General features: G+C 40.5%; 2 protein-coding genes across 8 annotated transcripts in view; one reads left to right on the top strand and one right to left on the bottom strand.

The window, feature by feature from the left end:
* Positions 1 to 1,881: 1,881 nt before the first annotated feature.
* LOC119903888 (basic leucine zipper and W2 domain-containing protein 1-A) lies at positions 1,882 to 11,528 on the bottom strand. Of its 2 annotated transcripts, XM_038720170.1 has the most exons (12): positions 11,383 to 11,527; positions 10,436 to 10,509; positions 9,741 to 9,917; positions 9,360 to 9,454; positions 8,953 to 9,018; positions 7,591 to 7,726; positions 5,511 to 5,620; positions 4,192 to 4,362; positions 3,707 to 3,853; positions 3,232 to 3,370; positions 2,850 to 2,972; positions 1,882 to 2,614 (listed from the first exon to the last, which is right to left on the bottom strand). In XM_038720170.1, exons 2-12 carry the CDS (start codon positions 10,497 to 10,499, stop codon positions 2,583 to 2,585), a joined length of 1,260 nt encoding a protein of 419 aa, XP_038576098.1. In that variant the 5' UTR covers positions 10,500 to 10,509; positions 11,383 to 11,527; the 3' UTR covers positions 1,882 to 2,582. The 2 variants fall into 2 exon arrangements, with proteins under 2 accessions (XP_038576098.1, XP_038576099.1); XM_038720171.1 differs by lacking the exon at positions 3,707 to 3,853 and having other exon boundaries at positions 11,383 to 11,528.
* Positions 11,529 to 12,427: 899 nt separating this feature from the next.
* myo1b (myosin IB) overlaps positions 12,428 to 20,893 on the top strand; it is a 62,537-nt gene continuing 54,071 nt past the window's right edge. For 3 of the 6 annotated variants that reach the window (XM_038720167.1, XM_038720168.1, XM_038720166.1), the window contains exon 1: positions 12,429 to 12,716. The gene's annotated coding sequence lies outside the window, so the exon portion shown is untranslated. Of the gene's footprint in view, positions 12,717 to 18,810; positions 18,833 to 20,893 lie in introns of those variants that run through there. The other 3 variants (XM_038720165.1, XM_038720161.1, XM_038720163.1) reach the window with 2 other exon arrangements.

The following is a 20,893-nucleotide window of genomic DNA, read 5'->3' as shown; positions in this document are numbered from 1 at the left end:
ATTCCCTGGCACATTGTGCTGGTCTGTTCAGTTCAAGCACTCCAACTGAGACAGATTCTTCTAAAAAACAAATCAAGTCAGTGTTCTTTTCTTCAAGTTGTGTCTGACATATTTGTTTTCATGTCAGTGAAAAACAAATGATTACAAAATTCAAACATTTTTGTTGTGAATGCTGCAGGATGATGACATGAAAACATGCATAAAAAGTCACTAAGGGAATGCAGACACCTCTGGCCTTCCTGTCACTGAGAGACAAGTTTAAGTCTGTCTTGTAGAGTATGTTGAACACCTCCAGTTTCCACAGCTTGACATGCCTTGAGATACACTGGTAAAAAAAACCCAAAACAGATCCACTGTATATCCACAGCATATGTAGTGGCTTAAAAATGGCAGCAATAAGCAAAACAAACATGTGTGTCAGGACACAGTGTGTACTCATTATAGCAGGTTCTTCAGTATGCCGCCATACGCTGTGCCTGTACAAAATGACATGCAGGGAGGAGCTCTGTGTGTGGTGTGAAGTGAGGCAGCACTTGTAGCAAGCAGATAACAGTCGCACCAAGATCGTATTGCCAATGCTTTGCACAGGAAGAGGGCGGAGGGAGGGGTGGCATCATTGCCATTCAGCACTGCACACACACAAATGTGCACACGCTCTCGCACACAAATCTCAAAAGCAGCTGTGTTTCCCCCCTGCCGGCATGTCACTCTCCCAAATTGTTTCATGTTCTTTAGAGCGACTAAATAAAACCAAAAGGCAAACAAATCCTCCTGGGACAGAGAGGCAGAGAAAATACTCGTGTCAGATACTTTGTAGTTGTGCCTGGTGTCTAATACTTTCTAGTCTGGTTTCTTCAAAATGGCATTTTCCATTTGAGCTTGGCTCCTAAACTGTGGAAGGTTTTAATAGGAGGAAGCATCTCTTAAGGACTTACTGCCATCTGTTGGTACTGAGTGAAACTGATTATCAATCGATAATGTTCTTTGTGCTCTGCTTTACCGCACCGTATTCCTTTGTATATGACTTGACTATATTACCCATTCTACTAATGTTTAAGGTCATTGTAGAAATACACTTAACAAAAATTTGACCTAGATGTAAACAATTACTGTTCAGGCATTCAGCTTCCTCCTGACGTACGTACTGTACTTTTTTCCATAACCACTCAAATGTGTTCAAGGACCAAGTAACTGTGCTGAAGTGAATATTTTTCCTCAACAGTTCTGCTCAAGTACGCATGAATGGATCCTTTTCAGAGGAAGAGATACTGGTCTTGCTTCAACACTTGTTCGAAACCCAGGCCCTCTGATGTAAAAAGTATAAATTAAAAAATATCTCGTTTTTTGGGAAATCCAAACTAAGTTTCCTCACACTTCAAAATCACCGGCCAGGCATGAGGTTAAATATGCACTCAAAATTTGTTTTGCGGCGAAGCATTAAAGTTATCCCTCTGTTTTTTTAGGCTTTGTAAAAATGACTTGTCATAATGTATGTGCATGGACCTCCGTTTTTAACATCTCGAATCACCATCTCACTCATTTTTGCATGCTTGACTGAGCCATAATTACCATTTAAAGTGGGATAGAAGTGAGGTGAATGAGATGGTTGTTTGCACCTCAAGTCACGCATGCTAGGCTGCCTTTCTTGATTACTTGATTAGGTGAGGCTAGAGTAGACCAACCAATGGAAATATTCGAGGGAACACAGGCTGATCTGTGACAGATGGATTTCCCTGAATTTCTGCAAGAGCCTTTCCATATGATTGGCTGTATATATATATATCTCTGCTAATTTAACCTAATTGCTCATAATATTACTCCTAGGTATGTTCTCACTGTAGTTATTGGATTGACAAAATGTAATAGTAAATAACTCAGTAATGAAAACGATTAATTTCCATTTTATTTTAAAAAGTCAAACTATGATAAAGGAATAAAAACGACAAAGCTAGCATGGTTCTGATACATAAGATGTATAGAACAAATAAAGTTCATTTCATGGGACATTGCAACCATCACCACTGCCATTTAAAATGGCACATCTCTGTCACCAATGATGGAGAAAGATGTGCAATGAGCACAATGAACTGTCAAAAAATTCAAACATTGTCACATAATTGGCAGAAATGTAAAATGAGGTTACAAAAACAATTTGCTTTTAAGAGGACCAAGATATCATGGCTGCACAGATGGACCTCTGGCAAAGAGAAGTCCCATGACTAAATACCTAGCTGTGAAATATGCCCCCCAAACTAGCTAATTTTAAAGGGAACCATTTATCCAAAAAAACAAAAAAAGGCCCCGTTGTTACATGAAAGGGGTTTTGAATTATTTAGCTAAATGTGGCACTGTGACCAGCTCCTAAAGGAGTATAAAGAAGAGTATTGATTCTGACAGAAAACATGATGAAAATCAAAACAGTATTAAAGCCCTTACATTACAGTTGAACTAGATATGAGGAGGTAGGGAATAGAACAGGAAAAAACAAAATCTAGACAGGCTGTAATAAATCCTTCTACTGCATCTGGAGCTATGTTAATGAAAACATACAAATCAAGATGGTAGTTATAGCTGTAGGGTCCTCAGTCTGCCTCCTCTTCCTCAGACTCGGACTCTGGAAAAAAGAAAACATCAGTCAGCACTATGCTCAAACGTCAACGCACACTAAGCTTTACCACCGACGGCATTTACATTTAGAAGTGGGGCAGGAAAAAAATGAAAATACAAGGGGTGAATCTGTTATTCAGCGCAAACCCATGCCATGTTTTATAGCAACCTCTGGCTGTGCGAGATAGAAGCAAAAACACAGACTGACAAAGACAGAAAAAAGGAGATGGTGAGGTGCTCACCTTCCTCAGCGTTCTTGAGCCATTCAACAAACTTTTTCATCTGTTCAAGGAAAACACTCTTTCCTTTGGCAAGGTGGGCTTCATTGTACCACTTCAGAATTGCCTCTTCACTCAAGACATCCGCTTAAAGAAAACAAAAAAACAAGAATATAGAGGAAAAAAGCAACAAAAATGAATTCTGTTTATCATGACCCAGCAGCACAAATGAATGTCGCCGGGCAATGATACTGGGTTGATGACATCGATCAAGACAAACAGTATATAATCTCTGGCCATCTGTCATTCTTCACACATGCCTTTAGTGCCTCCTGCTATGAAATAAAATTTTTTTCTACAAATGTGAGTGTAGAAAAATTAGTCCCAACGACACAAAAAAATTTACCTTTGTAGAGCAGTACAACGATTTTCTGGAAGGCCTTCATGAAGTGGATGTTGTCGTAACAGTACTCCTGGATCTTCAGTAGGAGGGTAAGTTCAGAGAGGCCCTGGGAGGTAAACGCTTTCAACAGTGGGCTGTATTGCTGAGAATGTAAAACAGGAGAAATCAGAGTTAGAGTTGTACAGAAATTGTAAAGATTCATAGAAGGGGTGGAGAGGTGGAGGGGGAAAAACATTCAGAATATTTATCAGATTTCTTCCATTACTTTCACTTTGTCAGTGGAATGGCTTTCGGTTAGTAAATCAATTATCCTCTCTGCTAAGTTCAAAGCCTACAGTAGCCTGGATTTTGAAACATCTTTAAGGCACAATTTAACAGTGACATCCGACGAAGTTACTTTAGATCTCTCCTTTCCAAGCATGTTGTCATGACTGCCACAGAGTGGGGGAACAGCAGAGCCATATATCAGAAGTGTCACCTTTAAAAGTTTGATGGCTTGTTCTGTGACTAGCTCCTCCTTCTTGTTCCACTCCACGGAGCTCATTACACTGGACCAAATTAATCCAATCATTGTCTGCTCGGAGATGTTGTTCTTCTTGATTTCCTCTCGGACGTAGGCGATGATCTGCAAGACCCCGAGCCCAGAGATGGAACACACATTATTGGCAAAGCAGGCAAACCGTGGCCAGCATACGCTGAGGCTTATTGCTCATCAAATCCTGCCGAAGAGTCTGAGGTGCGAGAACCCTGGCAGGACACAGAGGCTCGCAGGAGCAGACAATATATTTTCCGGTTGAGTAAATTTCAGCAACTTGTCATTGATTCACTACAGTCCAGTGCTTCTCAAGACGAAAGGGGGCAGAGGTTAAGAAGAAAGCAATCCTAAGTGCTACCCTCAGTGGTGTGATACACAAAAAGGGACTCAAGTTAATGTAAAAGAGCTGCAAGACTAGCAAGGCTTACATCTTTGAGGGGATCTCCACGTGACATTTGCTCCTGAAGTTCTTTCTGGAGCTCCTTCCGAGCACCTATGGACTGCTGGTTTCTGGCAAAGTCCGAAAGCTCCTTGAGCCCAGCGTCTGTGAAGTACTTTGAAAAGTGCTCACAACTGCGCTTGTTTGCAGGGAAAAGCTCCTAAAAGAGAACAGTCAAATATTGAATGGAACATATCTTAAGCAATTGAGAAGCATTTTTTCATTAATTGTACTTGATGCCTAGAAAGATATGTACTAGACAGAGATGAGAGATAGAGAGAGAGAGAGAGATAGATACTTTATTCATTACAGAAGGGAAATGGCTAGAGATGTAAAGGCCGATGCCGAGTACCGATCTGATACCAGTGTAAAATTAATAAGCCTCAATGTGAGGAAGAGACTGGGAATCATTATTTTATGTATAAGGCAACATCAGGCTTGATCACGAGTGAAATGCCTCCAAAACAACAGACTCAGGAACAGTTTCTTCCCACAAGCCATCACTCTGATGAACAGCTGATTTCGGACCCACAGGGTCAGGAACAACTTCTGTGCAATAAGCCCAGTAACTATGCCTCTAATCAGCCACCTGTTTACTGATTACCAATTATTTATTCATTATTCTCTATTTCAGTTCATATTGTATATACTGAATACCAAATCCACCTGCCTCAAGTACATAACACCTGCACATAATACTTATTTATTCCAGCATCCTTTGCACCATCGCACTGTGTACATGTACCTGTATATCTCATCCATCTCCGACGCGTACATAATAAAAATAATTCACTCCTGCATCCTTTGCACTCTGCTCATTGCACTATTGTGTCAATCTTTCTGTATTTTGTTTTGTTTATTGTGTGTGTGTGTATATATATATATATATTGTGTAGCCTGTGTTTGATATTTTTTATTATTGTATAAGTAAGCCCATTGTGAGCAATGTACAATCCAGAGTCAAATTCCTCGAATGTGTACACATACCTGGCAAATAAAGCTGATTTTGAAACTGCTGACCCCTTGTTTTCAGATCCCGCCATGCTCTGTTAGCTCTCTTAGTAAAATGTTCGGGTCTACCAACGTACTACTGCGGCCCCACAGTCACGATACCTGATCCAGCTATTTGAGTCAGTATCGGGCCGGTATCTGTTATCAGTATTGGATAGGTGCATCCCTATAAATTCACGCAGATTATTCATTTTATTTTCATTGTCATTTAGAATGCAAACACCCTTACAGCATTGCAAAGCACAACGCATCATCTCTGCATTGTAAAGATTTATGTATCTGAGATGTCATTCTCACCATGAGCCTGTTGTCCATGCCAACCTTTCGGAGACTGGCAGAAACAGAGTTGATGTCCTTTTCAGAAAGCCAGGATTTGAAGAGTTTTACTGCAAAGCACGCTGAAACACCTGAACAAATGCATAAAGATGTGTCAGCTGTTGCTAGCAGACCTGCCAGGATAAAGTTAGGCCTGAGTAATCCATTGGTAAACAACTCCCCAGGATGCGATTAGACAGGTTTTAACTGGAACAATGCCTAAAAATACAATCACGTAGTCAACTAAATTAATATGGACCACAAGTGTATTAAATATGCATCTATATCTAAACTAAATGTACTATGGTTTCAGTGAACATGATATCAGAGACCGCTGTCTTCCATCTATCATAGGGGCCTGATACATTAAGCCATCAGGCGCCATCCATCAGGCATAGTTTTTGCAGTCCCTTTTTTCCCCCCCTTTGACTCACCAAAGACGACATTCTAACAACGCAAAGCAAAACTTCAAAGTACCATCTGCATCTTTTTTCCCCAGACATTATCAATATATAAGCATGCAACGAGACCATTTAAACGCATATATATATATATATATATATAAAACCTAATAATTTCCTGTCATGGGGTTGCCTCTACGTGTATCTTGGCCAAAGTCTTTGTGGTGGGTTCAAGTGCAACTTTTATCTTGAAGTGATGTTAGACAAAGCATGTAATGCAGATATGCTGGTATCGTGTTATCGACCGAAGCTGCAGTATGGAAATTCCGAAAATATTTGAGGCATTTGAGAAACATGGTCTCTTTACATACTTTGTCCATCAGAAAGCAACGACAAGTTCATTTTTCAACTGTAAAATTTACCACTCGTTACGTCTTTGTCACAGTTTTTAGTTCACCACTTTATTAAGGGATAGAAATGCTAGTTTAGTTTTACATTTATAAATAAATATTGGCCAAGATTGTTAGCAGCCTTCAAATATCGATATTAGCCTAATAAATCCAGTATTGGTTGGACTATAGTTTGATCCGCTGCTCTTTGTTGGTTTTATTTCTTTCACAGTAACTTGTTGTGTCAGTTTATAAACCACCAAGTTAAGTGACTGCCAGCTGACAAAAGCTTAAATTGTTTATGGAAATTTCCCTAAATCTCTCATTTTTGTAGTCAAGGATTTCAAATGCTTTCATCTTTAGAATTGCAGAAGGATATTTCTTGCTATACTTATCTTTCAGAAAAAATACAATGTAGGCACTTGCTTTGATTTCTTGGTGAGTAATTAACATGAGCTAAACAATCGCCCCAAAGAAAAAACAAACAAAACATTTAGATATCATTACAACATGTACAATACGTCTAAGCAAGTCTGCAAACGGCATCATAGGTCACCTCTCACATTTAACATGTATCAACTGAAATGGAGGAATACTTTTTTAATCATGGTTTATGCCGTGCAGGAACTATTTGATTTCCCTAATTGAATGACTCAGAAATCCTGAAGGTTAAACAGCAATGTATATGCTTGATGCATCTTTAACCGATGCCACCGTTATCAGACATGGCTGTAGGCATCTACTGCTGTTCATTATGTACAACTCAGAAACCGAGATTGATTGTGTCACTGATCCATTGTGCAGTTTGCACTAGATTTGGGATGGGAAACTGTGGGTAGCAGCTTTTTCAAGAAAGGACTAAACAAGGTTTTCACTCTTCTTGACCAAATATCTGATCTGATAAATGAACTGTTTACAGCGGTAGTGTCTGGCTAGTGTCTTGTTGGCATGATTGCTTATCTGTATCTTGATTGTAAAGCATTGAGGAGCGCTTTAAGATGTAAATCTTAAAATATTAATTTTCACTTTTATCTTTAAAATGTGAGATAATTGTTAGGAAATCATTGTGACAACAATCCGCTGTGCATTTTAAAAAGACAGATTTTGGGCGAGAGGTATTAAAGAGATAAAAACACAGGTTCATATTGTGTTTGAAGATGAATTTGAAGACGACGAGACGACCCCTCCCCCATTACATTTAATTATTTTAGCTCAGTCCAAGTACGACTTATCTGTGAAACAACACAGCTAGGCACACCCAGAAGTAGGTACCTTCTTTGACTAAGTTCTCATTGAAGAGGCTGTTAAGAATGGATGCAGAGAGATTGCCGTTGGCCAGCAGAATTCCTGTTAGCATGGCCAGCTTGTTGCGCTCAGACTCTGTGAAGCCCTTGAGAAACAGCAGCAGCTGCCAAAGAGCAAACATAAACACAATCCTGTAGGCTTAATTGAGTCAGACATATATATATTTTTTACATTTAGGTTGGATTAAAATAGTCATGAATTGTAAGACCTGGGGTCTCATTTATAAAACCGTACGTAGGAAAGACAACTAAATCCTGTGAACGGACGAAACATAGGAAGTGCATGCATTACTGCTGCCGACAACTGAATGCACGTCACGGTTCCTCGCGGGTCTATTTAAAGTAGCCGGGTATTTAAAAACGATAAAATATTCTTTGTGTGTTCATCAACGGTGATAAATTATCCGAAAGTCCCGCGAGCACCAGTGAAGTTGGGGCTTCGTCTCTTCAGCAGGGTTAGGGTTACGCACTTTATTGAAAGTTTTATTCTTTTTACATGTTTATTTACAGCATTAAACGTTGAAATGTATATTGTAATAGGCTGTATATTACCTTATTGGGAGTACACTGGCAGTTCTACGTAAAATCAGACGTCAAGCACCGCCATATCGCCAAAATGGCATGATCCACGCTGCGAAGCTTCGACTGTGAGAATGACAGTTGAATCAGGATCCGCCCATCAAAGCATCGAATCTTCGACTATTTGGGGTACATAATTTCCTCGGTTGAAAAGACAGTAAACCAAATGCATTCCACTTGTGTTTAAACATTTATTTAGACTACACAAACACCCTACTTACTTAACGAGGCTGCCGATGAGTTCAAAGAACTATGACTTGTTTTGTGTGACATAAGTTGCAGACTGAAAGATTTACTTAATAGTGTTACATTTTACCATACCATGTTTTTACAAGCAACACGTCACATCCAAACGTTGGTGCACAGCGTTTAATTCAAATCCCATTACAAACCAAACATGCGATAACAATATATGAAACTATGCACTTGTATTTGTTAGAGGAATCGAAAACGGCATCAATTTAAATGTAATTTGTCCTCCTGTTCACCTTATTTATGAAAATATATTACACTGCATGTTAGTCTTAATTAATATGATTCCCGATTGAACTGTGCAACATACATTAGATAGATCTTTTGCAAAAGCATATCTCCATTTGTGTTTATTATAACTTATTATTGTATTATTATTTTTTTAGATCACGACCTTTGCATAGGAATCAGCATACGCGCCTTTCCAGCTGTTTTATAAATGAGACCCCTGGACAGGTACTACGTGTTCCTGTAAAGGTGCTCTTAGCAAAAGACAAACCTTTTTAATCTCCTCCTCAAATCCTTTCTCCAAGTATTTGTAACGCCTGATGAGCTTGTTAAAGACCTAAATGAAACATAAACCATTTTGTTTCATTATTGGTACGAACAGACTTTTTTTAAGTGACCACATTATTATACTATACAATATTACTATTACTATAATATGGGGTATAGAAAAAGGTCTGCAAATTTACATAGCCCAGAGTCCACACCTTAGAGAGTTACTGTCTCTCACAGAAAACACTTCTCCTGACCTGGCTGTCACTGTGTAACACATTTGCATAATTCCTGCCACGGTGACAGTAGCTACACATACCTCGCAATAAAGCTGATTCTTATTTCGATAAACCTAAAACCTTTTTGAACTTCCCTGTGTTAACTTTTTTATAAAATTTATTGGTTTACCTGTGCATATGCCTGCATGGTCTCCATGTCCTCCTGTGCTTTGAAGAGACAGAACTCAGTGCAGGTCACGTCATCTGACAAGGTACCCCCTGGAGCTGAAAGGAAACACATTTTCTTAAGATGTGTGTTTATATGTGTCTTATGTTTCATACCTCCAATAAGTTGCTTTACTTTGCATGATTTTGTGTCTTCTGTTGCATATAACTGAATGAAGACCAGAAAGGTTTTCCTGGGTACTATTAATCTGATGACACATGGTGCTAGGCTTTACCATGGTTTGACTTTATTGCCTGCAAACGGATAATTCCACACCAAAAAAAGGCCTTCTTGCTACTTTTTTATGTAAAGGCAGTACCAATATGAAACAGTCCTGCCTCTTACCCAGCATTCCACCAGCCACCAGGATGTCGAATAGAGTCTCAGCATAGCGTCGGTAGTCAAGCTTGGCACCAGAGGCATCCAGGAATTTTGCGACAGCTTCCAAATCGGTGCCAGTTTGGTTCAGACCTTGTATGATGCTCTCCTGAAACTGGGAAGGGTCAAACCTCTCCTTTTCATCTGTTGAAAAGACATATTTACTTGACTTTACCCCTGCCACTTACATATGACCTTATGACATTCTAAAAGATTTTTTCCAATCTCAAGTCATGAACATATACAGATTCACATATTCTCTTACTTGCACAAGTAGCATTTAAGTTATGTTCAATTGGGCAACACAATTATGTTAGAATACGGTGTGTGGGCCTACTCTTCAGTGGCAGTAAAAGAATACGACACGCCTTACTACATTTATTTGCCAAAACATGCTTTGGGCCAGACACCTTTCTATGTATGAAAAGTGGCAATTAAAATGCGTTTACAGGCATGGTCTTCAGTGATCAACCCTACCATATTTCAATCCTACTCCTGTGTCTGGAATTCGAAGCAGGTAAGGTGCTGGATAGACAGGCCAGTACTGTGAAAAGCTGGGAGTCAATCAAGCAGGTGTTCTCCATGGACTAATGTTATCCAAACAAGACAGCTTTAATTGTAGTATGCAGAACTGTGTGATGCCTTAAAGATTCTCCTCTCACCTCTTTTTCTGGTTTTGAAACGCTGGCCTGTTAGCGTAGGCTTCTGCTGCCTTTGATTACTCATAAAAGACACTCTGGAAAACAAAAAGGGAAGTTAAACAAAATCAAGATAATATAACATTAGTAAATAAAAGTGAAAAGACTTTTCTCATCTATATATCTATGATACACTGGGGGGGACATGGATGAAAATAACTATTCCAGCCATCACCTAAGTTTATTTAATAACTTAAGATGTAGTGCAACACAACATCACAATATGAAGGCCGCTGTGAAACAGGCACAAATCAAATGATAATTATAATGGAAACAAAGTTGGCAGAGTGGTTGTAACGTTATGTTCAGTATGTTAATCACACATGTAGTGATTTTCACATTTGCATTTATTCATTTAGCTGACGCTTTTACCAAAGCGACTTATAATTGCTATATATGTCATCACCACCACATACAGTGCGTGCAAGGTAAAAAAAAAAAAAAAAAAAACTCCCAGATATTAGCCACCTTGTTCACCTGACATATGTGAGGGGCCATGTACTGATCAGTGACTTCTGGGCCTTCATTACTCAACATTTATGTTAGTTAACGTTACAGTTAGAGGTAACGTTAACCCACATTGTTAACCTTAGCTAAGTGGATTCATATTCAACAGTCTTGGACATCTGTCTAGCGGTGTTCACTGTTATTATGCGAATCTATTAAACGTTATTAGTTAACGTTACAACCAAGATCTGACTAAATGGCGTAAGCGGTGACACTAAAGATTTAGAAATGTTAAAGCCAGACAGAGCCGAGCTGGATGGCTGACTCCACCTGGTACCGTTAGCGTTAGCTAGCTAACTGCAATTAGCTTCAGCTTCCTTTATTTTCCTGAAGCAGAACCACAATAAGCTCAAATATACGACCATCACTCAATTACATTAAACAAAAACAAGCCGCAATCTCACCGAAATCTTCTTTTTGAGCAAAAACAGTCCGTGAAATAAAAACTAAAACCGCTGGATCCCCCCCAACAAAATCAGTTCCAGGGAAGAGGAAATTGTAGACGAATCAGCGCATGTGCAGTAACACCAAATCTATGTGGGTCATCACACTTGTGTGGGGAGAGTTACAGTTCACAAACTGTTCAAAACTGAAAAAGAAACGCCGGAGTGAAATAACCGTGGTACACTTACAAGCGCCTGTAGCACATAATACAGTATGATTTAATGTTTTTGTCGGAGGAAGCAAGATGGCGTGATATAGAGTCAATTCCTGTACAAGAACCCCCCGTACAGTTCGATGTCAGATTCTTTGGTTTACGTGTAAATGGATAGAAGAAACGTTTCCCCCCCTCCACGCAGACTGCAACAAAAGTTTCTATTTCCATTTAACCCTTTCTACTGACGCACCACACTTACCCAGAGTGACTATCATTAAACAATGGGTCAACAAATCGTTGCTATCTAGCATTAAGACACAGGAGGGGGGTGTTGTGCTGTCGGGTGGATGGCGGATCTGCCTGTGGGATGAAGGGAAAACTTTAATGCTGCGTTACCATTCACCTCGTAAATCTTGGCTCTGATTACTGCAACTTCTCAAAACACGTTTGATCAAATCATTCCCCCCACTTTTTTTTTAAAGGATTGACATTTGAGTCTAATAATTCCCATTAGGCTATTTAGATACGCTACAAAACATGTTTCAAAACAACCTACAGGATTTTCCCGTAAGTTATCAGTCAATTCATCAATCCCACTTTCACCATGTAAGTTAGGCCTTTTTAGGCATATAATTTAAAATGTTTAATTAAATTGGTGAAGTGTAAAATCACAAATAGCTGGTGTTTGGTAAACTGTTGGTGAGCTGGTCGTGGGAAGCATTGTATTTCCACATAATGACAGTGAAATGCGTGGCGAGCGCTTCAGGTGGACAACTAAATCACTTCGCCATATTTCCGCCGGAACGAGAAGGCATCACAACCCCACCTCCCCCGCCGCCTCTTCGCTCTGGAGGTGATTAGGGGACGCTGGACTAGCCTAGAGACGCCGCTCCAGCCACTCCCTACGCCCGGCGGACCCTGCACTCTCCAAGTCCATCCAGAGCTCCATTCAAAGTCCACGAGATCCGGATGAGAGCCACGTTCAGCCTCATCCAGCGCGGCAGACACGAGTTAAAGTGAAGGCAGCGGGGAAGGGCTTCAGGAGTCACTCCAGACTTCGGAGAACCACCTCTCGGATCCTAATTTTGTCCGTAGAGTGGATTTAGGACGAGAAGGAACAGCTCTTGCGGAGATAAAGAGGCAAGTTTGACATCTTCATTTGCTTTAGCTAGGTGCTGACAGTGCGAGACCAGGTCCTCTCGTTTGACTCATTTGTTACACGGTTGCAACTTTTCCTCAAAAGTTAACTTTTTTTGTGTGTGTGTGTGTGTCTGTGCATACAGTCTGTAGATCGTCTGCTCCCCAACTCATTCATTCCTCCTCACTTCGTGCAGGAGGGGGGTTGGGCTTTTTCTTTTTTGTTTATCTTTATTTTTCTTTGTGAGCGAATTGTAATGTCATAAGGATAAATCTGCTCGGGCTGAGCGTGTCCGAGTTTAGTTTCGCTGTTTCGTCTCCTTTCTTAATCCAAACCGAGGCTCGTTGAGCAACGTTCACGAAAAGTGTGGTCGCTAATTGCCTACATCTGCTGCTTCTTTGTACACCCCGAGAGAGTCCAAACCACTGCAGACCCCGGCCCAGAGGACACTAACTTAGCAAAAGTGTCAACTTTATTTTGAGATGACATTATTATCAAAGTGTGGCTTGTTCAGCGCCGTATGAATGTAACGCTGGCTGTGAAATGGGCGTTTTTAGTCAGTTATGCTTGGGGGGGAATGAAGTCTGATTTCAACTTTGGGATCCTTCAAAGTGAAACAACCACTGTCATCATATTTCATTATAAGTAGGCTATATATCCTTACATTATGTACACTGTTATCTGTTGCTGCATTTGAGGGAGGGGAAAAAGATGTCTGCTTTAAAAGTGGATAAACTGACTGAAGGTGGGTTTACCCTCCAGGACGCCCCTGGTTTTTGGCTGACTGGAATAAATTACTGCTCAGCATGGACTGCATGAATAAAACTATTCACCTCTTTGAGGAACATCCCAAAGTTCCTTCTTGTCAAGAATTTGACCTGCTTTCTCTCTGCTGCCATCCCCTGCCAGATCTAGCTTGAAACTTGTGAAATCAAACAAGGAGTGGAATACCTCCTTTTTTTTTTTTTTTTTTTTTTTTTTATGGGAAGGAAATCTATAGTAGATGGAGGATAAAGTCACTCTAAAGTAATAATGTATGCAGTTAGCTGAACTGCTGCTGTAACATCACCATGGATTGCCACTGAAGCTTTAAATCTATACGTGCATGCCCTTTAGAAATGTGTTAAAGTGATTCAAGTGCATATGTTTTTGTAACTGGAGTCAAGGCGTGCAGAAGCTGCTGATTGCACTAAACAGCCTGAGTTTTTATCTCGACTTGGACTGAGATTTCTCTCTCTCTCTCTCTCTGTCATGTTTAGTCCAAACTATGTGCATCTTAGTTTACTGTATAAAAATATTCATGCGTCTGAGTTGTGGGGCCCTAACTGATTCAAAACATGACTTCAGTGGAAATGTTCCAAAATGTTATGCTTGATATGTTCTAGTTTGTCGCACGGGTGTCTTTTGATGCCAGAGTGCGTCTATGCTTGGCTCTGTTTTGAATCCTGTAGTTTTTCCCAACTTCTAATTCCATTTGTGAACTTGAAATCCCGAGAGGATCACATCAGGATCAGATGTGAACTTTCCTATTTTAAAAAAAAATGGATTGTGTCTTTCTCTTTGTGGTTTTCCACAAATATGTCCCGCCTCTGATGGCCAGATTCTCAGTGGGGAAACCAGATGGGAACTTTATTGCCCGCACTGATCAAACAAACAGTGATGTAAGATGACTGTGTGAAAGGTAGTGTGAGCTAAGCCTTTCGGAGTTACTGAGAGACTCCTGGAAAAAGTAACAACCGTTTAGCTCAGACTTGGATGACGACCGTGTGTGGGACTGTCGACCGCTCTAGTAGCTCTCCTCAGTGTGAGCTTGTTGGCGGGCTTACTTTAAGTTGCATCAGTGCCTTTTTTTCTTATGTGCCAAAAGCCTCTTCATGAACACTGTCGGGTGGGATGCTGTGGTCTAATGTGGTGCGCGTAGAGGACCAAAGTCCCCCAGCCAGTGCCATGGTGATGAATAGTGTTTGCACATGTCTGCCCGTGCAGCTTAGTGTAGTGAGGCGTGCATCTTGTGTTAGCCCTGCATCAACATAGACAGACGGCTAGAGACTCTCTCTCATAGGGCAGCCAAGAAGCATAAAAAGTCTTCTGAATGATGTGTAGTTGCATTTCCATTTCTTATCAACTTTCTGAAACATTTTTTTACCCCTTGTTTCCTGATTTATGTTACTTTGGAGTTGAAAGGGTAAAAATCCCACAGTGTCCTCAAGTTCACTATCCTAACAAAGAACTACCCTCCTGTGCTGTCTGACTCAGAACATTTTCCACGTTCAACTTAACTGCTTAAACTCTACTTCCTTTGTCTCCCTGTGGAGCGAGAGTAATAAGGCTGTACGTTTTGATTCGTCTCACTGTTGCTTTGTTAAATCTAGTACAGCCGCTTTCTCCATTCACTTAAGTTAAACCATGCCAGACCAAGCGTTGGACTGCCTGTTGTGCAGACGACGCTGAAGCTGCGAATGCAAAGCAGTCTGGGTAACGTTTGAGTGCGTTCATGTACTATAATACAGTGAAAAATTGTAACCTTGCAGTGTTCTCCTGTGTGCGTTTATTTGATAGCTGATAAGTGGCTGAGGCACTTCAGAGCTATTGTTACTGGTGAAGACCAACAGCTTGGACCCTGAGGAAGGAAAAGAGGAGTGTTGACCACATTGACCGTAGAAAATAATAGGTCCACCCGGAGGATTTTTATGTAAAAATCCACCCTATCTGTCCCTTTTATAACATTCCAAGTGGACTGTGTGCATATATGAGCATGCTTCCTGTCCTTAAGCTAATGTCATTTTACATGATTCCCTTACATTGCCATTTGGAGCTGCAAGTGTGAAAAGTTGCATGATGCAAGTTGAAATCAGTGGTAAAGGCCCATAGTTTTCACTTGGTCTATCCCTCACGTATAAATCACATTTTTACAGTGTGTTACTTCTACTACAGGAGATAAGTATGTATAAGGGACGTCTTGGCACACTTAAGGAGAAGAGGGGGGGAATTGACAAATATTATTCTGCTTCATTTGTGAAAATAAATGCTCTAAAAGTTACCAGTAAAACTCACGATAGTCACACATTATTTAAATAGTTTTAGTGTATGGGTGTGGGTTGATCAGATTTGATTGATAGTAGCCTGGAAACAGAAAGCAGGAATGCTGGAGGTGCAATTTTTTGATGAAGGTAAAATGTGTCAACGATACCATTATAAATGAAGCAATGTGGCGCTACAGAGATGCCCCCGGCCTACAAATCATATTCTCCAGACGCAAGGCAACATGCTTGGTTGGTACAGACCACAGCAAAAATAACATTGATCATTTTTTGGATTTATTTTTTTTCAGTGAAAAATGAAATGCAAAAATTACCATTTCTACTAAAAATGTGATGCATGTTGCAGTATCTGTCACAATAAATACTTTGCAAATCGTTAAGACCTGCCGTTAAGGCCCGGTCACACCAGCACTTAAATTATTATTTTATTTTTTGTGACACATTCAGCCGCAATTAGTATATTCGTTAAATCTGCACATTTTTCACATCAGGCTCCTCTTGGGAAAACTTTGACACGCAGATTTGACGGTCAGTAGCTGTTTTGCACGATCCACTTGATGATCATATAACCTCCTGTGAGAGTATAAACTGTTAACAAAAGAGAAACGGTTTTCAGACATTTGAGACAGGATGTGATCAGGCTATCGCAAGTCAAAATGTCTGCTGTGAAAAAGGGTTAGCCTTGGACCACCACTTTTTGATTTAAATGTTACTAAAATCTGATCGGTGCGTCACCATTTTCCAGCTGAGCCCTGTCCACCTCAAATCAGTGAGAAGCACAGACAAAAATCCCCAAATGTGGAAATCTCGTGACATTACCAGAACTGTTCCGACTTTGGCAGATTATTTTGTGATCATGTAGTACCCCGTTGCTCATAGTCAGAAGCTGATTAAGAAAATATGTTTTCTGGGCCTTTTAAATCTAACACATCAGACAGTTATTCCCATCAGCTATTGGGTCTCTCTTCAATCAGGGTTTTGTATGTCCAGTGGATTAATCATGGGATGGTTGTTTGACCGTCATTTTGCCAGCTGTAGGCTCGTGTTTTGCAAATATACCAGTATGTCTCCCTGCAGTTTGAGATGTATTGTAAATAAAGCGGTGTTTGTTTGGGTTACAGGTTTATGTTTAACCAGTCCGGATGGTTGTGTGGCATGAAAACCCCACGCAAATGTGTGCACTTTTGACAGACAGAAATCATCAAATAGAAGTCATTAACTGCAAGTTATTGTTGTAAGTTTGTTCAGTCTTTTTGCCTGCGAGTAGAGCAACTGCCAGTTTGTTCGCATGCCAGCTTTTGCGCACATACTCTTGCACAGATGTGCACCTGGAGCATTGTTGAGGGCTCTGGATTTGAGGTCACTTTCTCAGGCAGCAGCTCATTCTCTGCCCCTCTAAGCCTCTGTCCTGGCCTCTCTGGCACAGCCCCATGCCCTACTGCTGCTCCATTAGGGAGGGTTTTAATCTCCATCATTGCCAGCAGCCTGTGATGTTGTGACTCTCCTGCCCCGCAACAAGGCCATCTTGATCTGCTGGGAATTTACACACTATTACGCTGCATAATAGATTTTATTATCATTTCTTTGCACATGTACACACGCCACTGTGTTCTCAAACAAACGCTGCAAGGTAGAACGGCGCTAGTCATCTCTCCGTGTAGCTCCGACCCATTTGCTTACTCACAGATTACGTGTCATAGACTGCAAGCTTGCTTTGTTGATCATGATGAAAATATTGGCCATTTCAAAACTGATAGTCACTCTGAGCTGCTTTTATTTTTAATCCTGTACGTGTGCGCATCCTAATGAGGAGCATCTGGCTTACTGACTCCACGTTTTGTATTTTCACTGCCCATCTACGCAGCTCTTGACTTTTGGTCAAGTGACTAAAGGACAGAAAAGAACACGTGGTCATAGTCTAGGGCCTGTAAATAATGTATGCACATTTAATGGTGTTTCTCGATGTTTTCCTTGTATCTTGACCTGGTTGGGAAATCTAGGTCAGCGTCAGTGGCAGGAAGTAAAACATGTCTCATAATACTGTTGGTTACGTGCATGGAAATCCCAGCTCCAGCCCACCCATCACTATCAGACTTTTGATGACAAAATCTCTCACGCGTGTTTATCATACTGTTGAGCAACTTGGCTCTTATGAATACAGCACTTTAATCTGTGGGAATTATAGATCCAACTCCAATTTTAAAATTAAATTCTGTGGCTTTTACTGTATGTTATGCAGGATCAAAACAATGCCCTTCTCCTGACATTCAAAGTGGGCTCTAGATGATGATAAGTAAAGGCAGATAGGAAGTCCCAGCAAAAGTAATTATTAGAGGTCCTATGAAACACTTTCCATTTTGCCGTTACATGTAGCCTACACATCAGTGTTACAAGGACAGTTCAGAAAAGTCTCCATTCATATCCAGCTATTTGAAAGATGATGTTGTTTTTTTGTTTTTTTTAACAGAAAGCAATGTTTTTGATGCTTTTGGTAAGCGTATGGTATGTGTAAACCACTGCCATGCACAGGCACTGTGCCGGGCAGATTTTGGAGAGCGCACTCAGTTACATCCAGACGAGGGCATTTGACCTTAAGTTTTGCTACATCACTGATTCATTAGATTTAGATTTGAGATTACTGGCAGCTAAACCATGTGGGCACACGTGATGCTTTCCTCTTAAACATGGATCAAAGTGATTTAATCAATCTCTCTAATGCAGTTTGCAACAGAGAGATTGATAAACCAGCCAAAGGTTTATCAGGGTTCCCACGCGGTATGGACAAGTATGGAATTAGATTTTAGTCATTTGAGAGTCCGGGTAAGTATGGGAGCATATGTGTTTCCAGATTATTGTTGCCCCTATTCTGTTTTTGAGTATCGAGGGGGGGGGGGGAAATAATAATACAAGCAGTGTGTTTTTTGACATTTTGAGCAGGCAGTCAGTGCAGCCAAAGTGTTTACCACTGTCTGAGAGAGAGCGGGCCAGAACGAGCCTGATGTCATCAAAAGCAAGGCAAGAAGTGTGGCGAGCGAAGGAACGCACACTCCTACACAGATCTGCATCTACACCTGCAGGTCACAGCCCCACAGCTCTGCCCCAAGTGCCTCATGCTGCGTTCCAGTCAAAGTTAGAGGTCATAATTTTCCAGATAAAATTTCCAACTTCCGACACAAAACATCAACAAAAAACATGGCTGACGGTAACAAACTGATGTTGGTGGTGTACACACAAATGAACTCTCAGCAGTGCCCTAGGTGTTAATTAAAAAGATAGCTGTTTTAATAAAAAAAAAAAAAGGAGTGACGTATGTTACTCGTTAAGTGTGTTCCCCTTTAGCTACATAACTTGCGCACACAGAAGATTTTCAGATACAGTATGTATACCGTAATCAGCTGCTGCCTAACACTGGTGACACATTTGACATCAATTTGCATGCAGAACAGGTTTTACTATTTGATTGTATAATTTTAAATAATTTTAATTTAATACAGGAAAATATACTTTAAACGGCCTTTTAGTTAATGGTTTACCATTTACAAAATGCTCTTCCATGTGGGCTGCAGCACCAATGTCACTGCTGAGAGTTCAGTTCTGTGTACACAAGAAACTTCAGTTTGTTCCAGTTTTTTGTTTATGTTTGGCGAACACTTCGAGGTCGGAAGTTGGAAATTTCAGCTGTAAAATGCAGACCTCCAACACTGAATGGAATGCAGCAATATAACTGTACCAATTCCAGACATCCACGACCAAATTAGTTTGAGAAAGATTGCGAGAGAACGAAGTGGCAATATCTTTTGAATTGAATATTTTACATAGCAATGCAAATAACCAAACACTAAGCTTGTCTGAACATTTGAGTTCTGCAGTCAGAAAAGTAAACAGACTTTTCTGCGTACGGAAACCAGACCTTCTGTGACTGCAATAATTATTGTTTAAATGGACACCATGAAGAAACAAGGCTTCACAGCTGAAGTGAAAATGGAGTAAAGTAATTTTCTGTTCTTATTTTATTAGACACAAGAAATATACAATAATATAATTTATTAAATATTTAAAGGGAAAATAATACAAGTAAAGGTAGCACCGGTTAGTTTATTTCCTCTTTGGGCAGATGTGTTTGACAGTGGAACGCCTTCTAACTTTCTGCGTAGGTGTGTGGACTGAACAGCCACAGATCGATCTGTGTGAGCTACAGTACCAAGATACAATCCTCTGGCAATTATTTGGCAACATAATAGCATAAATAGGCAGAATGTAAAATCTCTAGATGTCAAATCTACCTGGACATTTTTGTAGGAGCCCTGGTTCATACTGGGTCGTTTTGATTTAGATTGATAAAGTGATTTTCTTTAAAACATAACAGTGGGAGGTTTTTTTTGTCCTTCATGTGTACACTTTGCAATAAATCTGTGTTTTTACCATCACAGGCATTTACCAACATTTATCTCATCTCTCTACCACTCAGCAGTGAGGATAATCCCCTGAGTTTAATCAAGGCTGTCAGCCCCCGCCCCCCCGCCCCCTTTGGATCCTCCAGTACAACAGTTAGCAGCAGGCAGCAACTCTTATTAATGGGATTGTGTCACTGGCTGCCTAGAAGCCAGCTCTGAATCTGGGGTAGTGGGTTATCAGCAGAGGAGCTGAGGGCGCCCAGGCTGCAGACAAATACAATATGTTGTTGGTCAGACTGGCACAGGCACTCGGGCAGCATGGACACACAGTTCTCCCCCAGGTTGCCCAGAGGCTTCAGCATCTGTTTTCACTGAGAAAGATTAGGCTATGTCCTTTTTAAACTTCATTCAGAGACTAGACGCAGCACTTCCAGTGTAGCAGATATCTCTTTGTCCGCATAGGCAGTAGGTTGTCAGGAGCTAAGTAGTTAACTACTTGATATTGTACTACTCGGCCAATATTTAGTCTATCTATTTAAAGTAATGTAATACCCGGCACTTTTGAGAGTAACAAACACACCTGGGGATGCTGTAGTAAAACAGCAGCAACAACGTGAAACCCTACAGAAAGATAACATACGGTGTGAGCTCTCTGAGCAGGTGACTGTTGTTTCATCCCTCCAGGGAATCAGCAGCTGTGTTTTTTGTAAGGAAATAACTTGATTTAAAACTGCATTGCAGGCA

Source organism: Micropterus salmoides, unplaced genomic scaffold (assembly GCF_014851395.1).
Source record: "Micropterus salmoides isolate LMB-PRFRI ecotype aquatic unplaced genomic scaffold, ASM1485139v1 Ms_hic_scaffold_15, whole genome shotgun sequence".
NCBI lineage: Eukaryota > Metazoa > Chordata > Actinopteri > Centrarchiformes > Centrarchidae > Micropterus > Micropterus salmoides.
Note: the sequence above shows the minus strand (reverse complement) of the source record. Positions and strands in the feature narration are given on the sequence as shown.